This window comes from Engystomops pustulosus, chromosome 1 (assembly GCF_040894005.1).
Source record: "Engystomops pustulosus chromosome 1, aEngPut4.maternal, whole genome shotgun sequence".
Taxonomy (NCBI): Eukaryota; Metazoa; Chordata; class Amphibia; order Anura; family Leptodactylidae; genus Engystomops; species Engystomops pustulosus.
Window position 1 is genome coordinate 209,068,496 of NC_092411.1, and position 12,261 is coordinate 209,080,756.

Here is a 12,261-nt window from a genome sequence, read left to right on the forward strand (position 1 = left end):
CTAACACTACAAAGAGGCTGCAGAGGAACTCTGGCTCAGTAGGGGGTAGCTATTAGCAAACACGTTTTGCAGCCACAGAGTCTCCAAAAGGCAGATCCCCCCCCCCATTTTCAAATAGGAGACAATGAGTCATAAAACTTTCAGACCTTTATGTTGGTAATGGAGTTATGGTCCATCTCAGCCGATGGGGAACTACATCTTTGGATAGTTATAGTCAGGGGATCACGGCTCTCCAACTTTCAAGGCTGTAGCACCCTTGGGTCCTAAGATATACATATCTTGAGTGGAACCATAACAAATGGGTCAGGTTTGGTATCAATGCGATCCAGGGATTCACCCGGATCCAAAGATACCAGAACCCTGACCCAAAAACTTCCCCTTGGGAAGCTATGACTTCTCCAAGGTTCTGAATTTAATATCAGGTAAGAGGGACCTATGAGTCCTCCTGGTTGTTTACAGAGGTGTGTCTGCAACTAATATAATCAGAACAACCCTGAGGCTTTTGTCTTTTGTCTGGAAAACCATTTACCATCAAGTGCAGAGGAAGGATCTTGAGGTGTGTACTATCAGGTTTCTTTAGGCCCACACATAAGGTAACTAACATACGGATTGCTGATACTTGTAGTTCTACCTGTGTATTTGTGCTCTGCTTAACTGTATATATATATATATATATATATATATATATATATATATGTACTGTTTACCTAGTGTGCCGTTACAGACCAGGCTTCCGGGCTTACATTAAAGGAGAACTGGTGGCAGCTTAATTGGGTTGATAAGGTTCTGTTTCACTAAGGCTAGTAAAATGGTTTAATAGCCATTCAGGGTTGGGATCTATTGTTGTCTCATATCCGGAAGCTGTGTGGACAACTTTAAAGCGCTTCCTGCGCCTCTCAGAACCCATGCATTCTGGGTGACCTTGCATACCCTTCAGGGGTCCAAAACATCACAATTTCCTTCTCAATGGGTATGGCCAGATTATCATGACTTGAATTCCATATAATGTTTACTTCTACTCTTTATTTTCTCCTCATAATAACCTTACTGCACATTCCATTGCTATATTGCAAAATGCACTAAGCTCATGAGACAAATAATGCTCTGTGTGGCTACCTGTTTGGAACTTTTAAATAATGTAAAATATGAACTCAAAGGGGATTATTTATCATATGCTGGCACTAGGTGTGCAGGCATATAATGTAATCATTACCCCTCCGGTAAGAGGTTCTAGCCTCCTGATCCGGGCAGCTGCGTTGACGGCTGTTTTCGTTATCATTTCTATACCATGCTCTGAATGGCACAGAGTTGCACCTTATCCTGTGCTCGTACAGACTTGCATCGCCGGCAGCATCCACTTCACACCCATCCATGGCCTCTTGGTGTGGAGATGGGATAAAGGGGGAAATAATCTCAATTCCTGACATTGAACAAGAAAACTGGTGTATAAACCCTGATAAATAACTCCAAAAGATTCTATACATTGGACAAAGTTCGCCTTATTCCAAGCCAGATTTATCATGGTTTCTAATGTTTAATGATAAATCTGGAATAGTATAACCCGTTCCTGACCTTGGAAGTAATAGCACTGGTGGTAGGTGATTTTCTGTTAGAAACAGAATGATAAATATATTCCAATTTATGCAAATGGAATGACAAGTCCCAAATAATAGCATTGCTGTAAGCAATTATGGAACATTTTAAAATCATTACTTTGAGGTTGTTTCTCTACATTACTTAAAGCAGATTTTCTATGTTTGAAGCTCGTCACCAAGCGACAGTAATGGTGAAAAGTTACTAATTGTGAGGGGTCTTAGTGCTAGGACCCTCATTGTTCATAAGAACAGGCATTCTTTGTCCCCTGTTGTGTGAAGTATCCGTCAAGCTCACACATTGCTATTCCATTCACATTATTTAATGGTAATAAAAAATGGATCTTTCAAAATGCCTGATAATTAGCAACAGCATCAACATGCAATGGTAGTCTTCATATGTTTTACAAAGGTAACTATTGTTGCCCATTTTGTTGCCACTAATTACTGTAAAGCCTGTGATTATAAGCATGAATCACCAACTACAAAAACCTGAAATGTATCACCTTGAATTTCGAATAAAGGACTCTAGCAGAAAATACTAATAATAATTATAGAGTACAAGAGTTAGATATTAGATTCATCTCCTAATTATTTCAATGAATATATGTGAATGCTAAAAATGGGCTTTACCCCTTTTTGCAATATAATCTTTAATTGTAACACTACAAGCTTATAGACTTAGGTGTGCCTGAATGGACAGATGCTTTGAAGTAGGGATCCTACTGCACACCCCATCCCCACACACACACACACAATTGTAAAATATAAATTCCAGAACATGTCTTGGTGAAATTATTTATTGCAACTTAAAAATGAGCTGTATGGTGAAAATTTGGTCCTTAAGTGTCTTTATCAGCACTGGAAATAAATGTCCAAGCAAAGAAGTGCAGTTAATATTGGCTATAAGCAACAAAATGATACTCTTTGTACTTGATAAAGATTCATTGCGAATCGAAACGTCGCGCTCATCATGTTTCGATGCACTTGTAAATAAATCTTTTGAAACTTGAACTTTGGTGCTGTGGCTCCCTCCTTGAAGACTCTTTATACACCCATAATTCTATATATACTTTCATATAGATTAATATATTGCTATGGCATTACTGCTCTGTAATGGTTCTAGCACAAAAAGGTGAGGGCTCTCTCCTCTTTTTATGGTAATAGTGGTGGAACTTTGTTGTACAAGGTGATGGGGAATAGATAAATGGTTGAGTAGAGAAAATTCTTATTGTGGGAAGGGAGAAGGCATTACTTGGTTGAGAGGAGAACATTACTGACACAACTGGAGGGGGTGTTTTTGGATGAATCAAGACATATACACTGGTTATACACCATACACCATCTGCCATTTGAAGGCCAACTCTGTGCTGATACAGTCCACAGTAAAATTGAGTTTGACACGCCTGTTTTAGTGTCATATGTCAAACAACATTCACAACAGAACAAATTGGTCCCAATAGTGGTAGAAATTTGTTGTACAAGGTGATGGAGAATAGATAAATGGTTGAGTAGAGAACTATCCCACTGTGGGAAGGGGGGGGGGGCATTCTTGGTTGAGAGAAGAACATTACTGACACAACTGGAGGGGGTGTTTTTAGTTGAATCAATACGTATACACTTGTTATACACCGTGTACCATCTGCTCTTTGAAGGCAAAAATAGTGCCGATATGGCCCACAGTGAAATTGAGTTTGATGCCCCTGTTTTAGTGCCGCATGTCAAACAACATACACAATAGATCAATTTGGTCCCAAGAATCATCTAAGGACCAAGAACAGTAATAGAAGACTAGAATAATGCACATCTGTTGTTTTTACTATGCAAGTAAGACCGACTAGAGGTATTTCACTAACAGGATAAAGTGCAGTATTGCTAGAGTTTAAAGGGGATGTCTGTGCTTCAAAAACCATATAAGCGGCCTGGGGGGGCTGTAAAAATAAAAAAAATATATGCTTACACCTTCCCTCGCTTCAATTGTCCGATGCTACCACCTATCAAAGCCTGCCCCTGTTTGTTTACAGATGCAGGCACGCCCATCTGTCCATTGCCACACGCCTTGCACAGCATTTAATCTAACGCTGTGTCAGAAGAGTGGAAGTAGTTGGACGGCAGTGTTTTTACTTCCCCTTGTTGTATAGTTTTGCAAACCCCTTTAATATGTCATCTATCTAAAGTCCTCTGCCTATGGGAGGATACAAGACATGAGAACAGGGTGGAATGGCAGTGAGTGCACATACTTCATAGCAGAATGCTTCCAACACCACAATAATTTCAACATTGCTTAACCAAGAAAGATGCTCAAGCTTCTCTTTTACTAAAGCATTGCATGATGTAACAGATGTAATCAAACGCTTACCTTGACATCATTGCTGTTCATTCTAGTCCCTTCTTTACCAACAAAAATGTCATCTATATCCACAAGAATGAAGCGATCCAGGGACAGGGGGAATTTCTTCTCAGAAAGAAAAGATAAAGCATCCACAAAAATAAGCTTGTGCAACCAAAAGTTTAAATTATTGCCAAAGAAAATCCTTTCAATACCATCGTGAAGACCCAAGTCGTGAATAACTGTGGCAAATAATGACATTTTGGACAACTGTGGTGGTGTACCAACAGGCATCTTTACTTTTGAGAAAACAACGGGCTCAAATAGTGAGTTGTTAACCTCAAAAACAGTCCATTCATTGCCAAATAAAGTGCTTTTGCCTGTTTTGGAAGGTTTTGTTATATGAAGTAAAGGTGTGGTGGGATTAATACAAAAGTTTTTGACTGCCATATTACTATGGATCATAAATGGGAAGCCCTTAAGATAAAAATTTTGAATACCGTTTTCCGTACCCTTAAGAAAACCAATAATGTTAACTCCATACTGAAGACAGTATTTATCCAGAAGGTCCTTATTCCATGTGTCCAGGTTTATGTACTTCATAAAATTTTCATATATTATAAGTGAATATTTTCCAACATGGTTTTCTGTAAGTGGTGGAAGGTCACCTTTTCCAGGAGCTATTTCTGCATGGAACTTAAATCTAATGGATTCCAGAATACCAATAATGTCTTGTCCTAGTTGAGAATATTGACTCTCTATAAAAACCAAGATAATAGGTTCCGTTTTTAATGAAAGTGTTGGTTTCCCCGTTCTCTGTTCTAAAAGTTTATAAGGCAGAGATTCAATTTCTCCACATTCCATTTCCATTGTAGCTTCAGAAATCTCATTGTCCTGTTTGTATCCTGTGTATAAATAATAGGCAGAAACCACAATGCTTACCATACAAAAAGTGGCAAGCAGAAGGATTGTTCTTTGAAAGTGTCTGTGAAATTTCATGATATAATTCATCTTGGGCTAATTGTTGTAAAGTTTTTCTGAGATCAAACAGGATTTAGTATTTCATTTCAGTCCAGTCAAATAATTTATGTAACCATTGCAGCACATCTGTGGCTTCCTAAAACACTTCAGAGAAAGTGAAAACTGTAAGAGAGAAAAAATATGTATTATTTTAGTTGTATTTATTTTTACATCTAATGTGTTGCTTACAAAGTGCTTCACTTCTTGAAACAATTCCCTATTTGTACATTTATGAAATATGGATATTTTCATGTAGAGCATAAGACTTGAAGCAGTGGCAGCATCAACTCATTGGATTCAATCAAATGAAATCAGTGGATTCTCATTTATAGTAATTGCAAGCTGCACTGTATAAAGAAACATATCCATGCATGTTCACTATGTTATACACAAAGTCCTAGGCACTCGACCTAAGTAATCACAATGATCTTGGTCAGTGGTAACAAAGAAGATTAAAGGAAGCCTACCATTTGATTTGATGAATTATGAAGCAAACATACCTTGAGAATGCTTATAACATTCAGGACCTTGGGAAGCTGGGTCAGCATGTAACAAATTACATACAGGAGCTTGGAATTACAAATGGCTGCTAAGTAAAGCGTGACTAGTCAAGCACTTATCAACCTGAGCTGAATGACTCATGCACAGCAGCTGGGGCATGGTGCAGCAATTGATTATTCTGTCTGGCAGGAAGACAACTGCAGGAGATCAAGATGCAATCATAGAGAAACTATCCTGCATCAGTGTAGCTACAGCAATCTTAATGTACGTTTCCTTCATACTGCATCAAATCAAATGGTAGGTTTCCTTTAAATTTAAACTATCACGTAGAATCCATATATAAAACTCCACTCCTAAAGACTATATATATATATATATATATATATATATATATATATATATATATATACATATATATACGTATATATATATATACCATCATTTCTATAAACTATTATTCAATTGTGCAACAATTTTATTATATCCCTGCTATACATTATGACACCTCTTCGGCCACACTCCTTAACACCATTAACCTATGTGTTCCCACCACTATATACTGCCAACCCAATCCTTCCAATCATATATATATATATATATAATATTACTCCTCCAATTCTATTTAAAAATTAAATTAAAAAAAAACATTGCCGCTTTTGAGGGTGCTTACTCCATTTCTGAATCCCATTGGCACTTAATTGCCTAATAATAAATACCTAGATATACATTCTGTAGAGCCATGGTGGTAGTGCTTGATATTTCATTTTTTCCTCTCGAGTTCTTTCATTTCTTATTATAAGAAATCTTTAAGCAGTTTTTGCATTTTTTGAAACTTAACAAAAGAACTTAGAGTCACATATTCATGGCCTCTTTCATATTTCCTTACCCCAGAATCCTTATTGAAGCATATGGCCTATAAGACTCCACACTTTCAAAGGTGGCTTGTAAAGGCAGTCTCCTGACTCATTTCTATGGCCTCTTACCTAGCCAACCAGTTCCCTACTCAATGCCGATGATGAGCAAAACCACTAAAACAGCTGTTATCTGCAGATGGGAGTCTTTTCCTCCTGAAAGAGATTTGCAGATTTGGCTTAATCCCAAATTATAATTCAGAGCTCCTTGGCAGAAGGGAAGCCGTTACATGTTTTTCCTTTATTTTCTTTATTATCTAGTAGGACTATACCTATTTTTCTAAAAAGTCTTAGTGAAGTATGTATAAGACTCTAAACACCAAGGAGATATTACAGGATGTATATTTGCAGTTATGCCAGTCTACTGTCTTCAAAATGTCTCAACATTGTTGTATCTCCATACAAAGTCACAAATTTAGATGTGAATCCACTCCAGTCCCCTCTATAGTCAAGAAAAACATTGGAATTCGTTGTGCACTTCATGTGGCACATGTTAAAGGACACCTGTCATCAGGTCTGTGTCACTATTTCTATCACCTCTACCCGTTGGAGCAGTTCACAAGGATCCCATCCTTTATCTAGTTATTTCATACATTAATCATTCTAAAATCATCTTTTCTTTATTATGTAAATAAGGCTGGTCACATGGTCAGAGGCAGTGATGTCACCCCTGTTACCCCTCCCTTCTCCGCCCCCTGCTCATGTCTGTGTGTAATGTATAGTAAAGCATTGCTAGTGTGTGTGCTGTATCTGCTGACATGCTGCATCTTCCCATACATATGTGAGACACAGACATCAGCTACACATGTACCTGACATGTTCTGCTATAACACGGCCGTATCCTGGAGCTGTTGTATCTCTCCTATACACACACAGGGTGCAGGGGGCGCCAGCACCAGGAAGCACATCATTATACAGCCTCACATCATTATACAGGCTGTCATTCACTGGGGGTGTGGCTGTACCTCCCACTCATGAATAAGCTGGACAGCTTGAATATGCTAATAACTCATTGGACATTTCACAGGTCATTTGCATACAGCTTTAGGACCTCATTGCTTAGGTTTACAGGCATGTAGAGGGAAAATGAAGGGATAGAGGCAATGCTTTCTAATGGCAGTTTATGAAAATCCATTTACCGTATTTTTCGGACTATAAGGCGCACAAAAAATCCTTTGATTTTCTCAGAAATCAAAGGTGCGCCTTATAGTCCAGTGAGCCTTATACACAAACTTTACTTACAGACAACATCTGCCTTGAACTGTGCACAGGTCTGCCACCTGCTGGTCATTCATCCTTATAATCAGGTGTGCCTTATAGTCCAGTGCGCCTTATATATTAACCTAGAAATTTTAGCAGGCATTTATTGATGGTGCGCCTTATACTCCAGTGCGCCTTATAGTCCGAAAAATACTGTAGATTAGGGGGGTTATTTTGCATGACGGGTTCTCTTTAAAGAAGTACAATCCCAGATCAATAAGAAAGCATTATAATCGTATTGATATGAAGGACAGTTTTAAAGAACTGGATTTAGATACAATAGAAGAATGAGGAAAATTTTCATTGGGACTAAAACAAGAGGGGATGAAGATTTGACTAGCAATATGATCAGTTAAACCACAGTTAAAATGCTAATAAAATTGTAGCTATTAAAAAGTAATCCTAACAAAATTCTGTTTATTAAGATGCAAAATAGGGAACTTAAAAATTTATAGGTTTTTTTATGGAGATCAGGAAAATCAAAGAGTTTGGGTAGTAAAGTAAAACACTGACTGTTTTGAAAAAGACATACGGAATCGTAACTGTAATCCTGATAAATCCACTTAAATTCATTATCTACAGTTGGCTTTCAGGCATATAATATTGATAATTACTAAATAGTTACAAAGTTTGATTAATCCGTAACCGACGCATGGCGTACGTGTATGGAGAGGGCTGAAACCATACACGGTGTCACGGATGCTCCCGCGACCCACTTATAAGGTCGCAGGCTCACCAATGCCTCTCTGTGCCCCAGCACCCTGTCGCCCTAGTGAAATACAGGTGCCACTTAGATTGCCGTCCCAGGTGTCGGCTTACATCATCGTCCGCGGTGGTCCAGTGTTTCCAGTGCCCCTGGTGCCTGACACGAGGTGGGTGCATATTTTGGCAATGACCCACCAGCAACATCCAAGATCGGCGACACATGGCCGCCACCATTTTGGCTTAAATCATTGCTCCCCTGCCTCTATCAGGAAGCAGCAATCTGTTATATTATGACAAAAAAAGTGATAAAAAGGTCATACAGTTCTCAAAATGGTTTTATTACAAACATCATCTCATCTTTCAAAAAATTACACCACACGGCTCCATACACTGAAGTTAACTGAAAAAGTTATTAGCGCCCTATGATTGTACCGACCCAAAGAATGAAATAGACATGTCATTTGGGACACACATTTAAAGCGGCAAAAATCAAGTCCACAAGAATAAGACGCAAATGTGTTTTTTATCGCCATTTTCACTGCATTTGGAACTTTTTTCCTGCTTCCCAGTACAAGGCATGGGATATTAACCCCTTCCCGACATTTGACGTACTATTACTGCATGGCGGGAGGTGCGTTCCCGCAATATGCAGTAATAGTACGTCAAACTTCTGGCCCCGGCTCCTGAATGGAGCCGGGGCCAGAAGCTGCGGGTGTCGGCTATATATTATAGCCGACACCCTCCTCTAACACCCGCGATCGGAGATTTCTCCGATCGCGGTGTTAACCCCTAACACGCCGCGGTCGCGCTGACCGCGGCGTGCTAGGGGCATTTAACTAGGTTCGGACCCCCCCGCTCCTCTGATCGCAGCCCTGGGACTGCCGGTGCCCGGGACTGCGTGATCTCCTTCCGGGGAGCCGGGTCCTGCCTCCCGGCAGGACCCGGCTGTGACACACTGAGCATGCGCAGCATGCTCAGTGTTTCACATAATACAGTGTAATACATCTGTATTACACTGTATTAGGTGAAGAATAGCTTGAACAAGTGATCAGTGGATCACTTGTTCAAGCTAACCTGTAAAAGTAAAGAAAAAAAGTTAAAAACACTGAATAAACACAATTTTTAATAAAAATAATTAATTAAATAGAGTTAAAGTCCCCTTAACACAAACATTCCCTATACACATCTAATAAAGTAAAAATACCTGAAAATCACCAAAACCCCCCACATATTTGGTATCGCCGCGTCCGTAACAATCTTTGCAATAAGTCAGAAACATTATTGGACCCGTACGGTGAACACCGTAAAAACAAAACCCGAAAAACTCGCCAAAAATATAAATTTTCATAAAATCCCTTCACAAAAATGTTCTAAAAAGTGATCAAAAAAAGTTATGTGCCCCAAAATGGTACCAATTGAAAGAACAACTCAACACATAAAAAATAAGCCCTAAACTAGCTCTGTCAACCAAAAAATATTAAGGTTAAGTTCCCGAAAAGATGGCGATGCAGAAACAAATGAGATTTCCTCTATATTAGTTTTTCTCCAGTAAAATTGTAAAAATAAATGAAAAACTATATAAATGAGGTATCAACGTAATCGTAGTGATCTATAGAATGAAAATATTATAGTATTTTTAGTGTATGGTGTACGACCCCCAAAATATACAAAAAAAAAGAAACCCCAAATTGACAATTTTCTTTTCACCCATACATTAAAGAGTTAATGAAATCTCATCGAAAAGCTACAGATCCACTTAAATGAAGTATTTGTAAATTGCATCTCATGTCGCAAAAAATAAGCCCTTATATGTCCAAATTGCCAAAAAATAAAGATTGTATAGCCAATAAAAAGTGACAATGCATAATCTGCTCTGAATGGTGCAGCTTCCCTTCGATGCCCTGGCGTGTGCCCATACAGGAGGTTACCACCACATATGGGGTATTGTTATAAGCGGGAGAGATTGGGGATCAAATTTTGAGGAGCGTTTTGGAATTTTATCCACTGAGAATTTGTACATTTTATGAAAAACACATTCATTTAGCCAAATAAAATGTAATTTCGAAATTGCATCCGATTTTGTTTTAACCCCTGTAAACCAATTAAAGGGTTAACAAACTTCATAAAAGTTGTTTTACGTACGTTGAGGGGTTTAGTTTCTATAGTGGGGTAATTTATGGGGTTTTACTTTATTTAGGTCTCTCAAAGTGACTTGAAACCTGAGCAGGTCCCTCAATAGCAGGATTTTGCTTTTTTAATGAAAATGTGAAAAATTGCACCTAACGTTCAAAGCCCCATAACATCTTACAAAAATAAGAGTATGCATAAAAAACCACGGAGGTATAAAGTAGACATTCGGTGAATGTTAGTTATTACGTTTTTTGGTGTTATGACTCATGTGTGGAAAAAGTAGAAAATTTAGAATTTCGAAAATTGCTAATTTATCCAAATTTTCACCAAATATCTGATTTTCTCATAAATAAATGCAAAACATACCACCAAAATTTTTTAACTAACATGAAGTACAAAGTGTCACGAGAAAACAATTTCAAAATCACTTGGATATGTTAAAGCGTTCCAAAGTTATAACCACTTATTGTGACACAGGGCAGATTTGAAAAAATGGGCCGTGTCAGGAAGGTGAAAAGTGGCTTCAGCGTTAAGGGGTTAAATACTGTCACTATGAAGTGCAATTTATTATGCAGAAATCAAGCCCTCTCACAGTTCTTTACATGGAAAAAGTTTGCTTAAAAAAGTTAGAAGGGGAGTGCAAAATGGAAATTCGAAAAAAAGGCCTTGTTACCAAAAAAGACATTTGTTTATTGAGTTGAAACAGGAGAATGTTGATGTAGTGCCACACTACTCAATACTAAGGTAGTGTCAGGAGTTGCTGAGTGATGTGGTACCACTCCCATTCACTGTCTTTGCGGTGAGCTCTGTGCTTGGCCATTTTTCAACGCTCCTATGGACGCATATTGTAGATGTAGCCAAACTTGTGGCTTCATAAATTACCAAGAACGACATCCCCCTTCTTGTAATTGGAGGTGGTTTCAGTACTCAGACCCTGGATAATCACATTGCATTCTAATTTTATAAAACCCCTTTAAGCTCAAAAACTTAAAATCCAGGATCATCAAAATTCATAAACATTGGGGGTTATTTATCTGTTTTGCTGGGTATTTTTGGTGGAAAAAAGTCTTTAAAAAGTTGTACTGTTGGAAAGTTGCACATGACTTTTCCCACCACTTCACTATAACTGATGTAAACATGTAAATACTGCGAGTGCAACCACGTACAATGCCAAAGTCCATGGTCATTCCTGTCCCCTGCTGGTATATGTGCATTTTCAATTTTTTTTTTTTTGCGCCATTTTGAAATAAAAATCCTAGACATCAAGTAGAGAATAAGAACTTTTCTTAAAGGGCTAAAGCCACTTTAATGAATCTGATTGGCAGCGGAGCTCCAAATACAGACATAAAAATAGAACTGTCCAAGAAGCATCGTCTAATGATAAATAAGCATGTAATTTTGGAAATACTTTTGTTAATATTGTTTTTGATACTACATAATCCCAGCTCCTGTATTAAGGTAAGATCTGAATCAGGTAATTTACTTGAAGATAATGGGGAACATTTATCATACACCGGCGCAAAAGAGGCTTCCACCAGACGGCAGGGCCTGGCATGGAAATAAACGAAACCGGTGACTTTTCACACATGAAAAGTCGGCGGCGACAGCGAGTGTGCCCACTGGCGTGAAAGGGGTGGATTGAGGCAAATAATTTCAAGTGCTAGCAATGAGCTACCATTTGCTATTATTTCAGGGCCTCTACGCCACTGATGTGGTGCAGAGGTCCTGATAAATATACCCCAATACATCTATGGAAGATTTTTTTGTCTTATTCCATATCTTTTGGGCTACAAGGAAATGCAAATATAAACTT

The 12,261-nt window shown here is 38.4% G+C and overlaps 1 protein-coding gene across 1 annotated transcript in view; it reads right to left on the bottom strand.

The window, feature by feature from the left end:
• Positions 1–12,261, bottom strand: part of LOC140071620 (bifunctional heparan sulfate N-deacetylase/N-sulfotransferase 3-like) — a 215,078-nt gene that overhangs the window by 158,879 nt on the left and 43,938 nt on the right. Inside the window, exon 2 of the mRNA XM_072119202.1 lies at positions 3,952–5,064. Coding sequence (XP_071975303.1) covers positions 3,952–4,932 — 981 coding nt within the window. The 5' untranslated portion in view covers positions 4,933–5,064. The remainder of the gene's footprint in view (positions 1–3,951; positions 5,065–12,261) is intronic.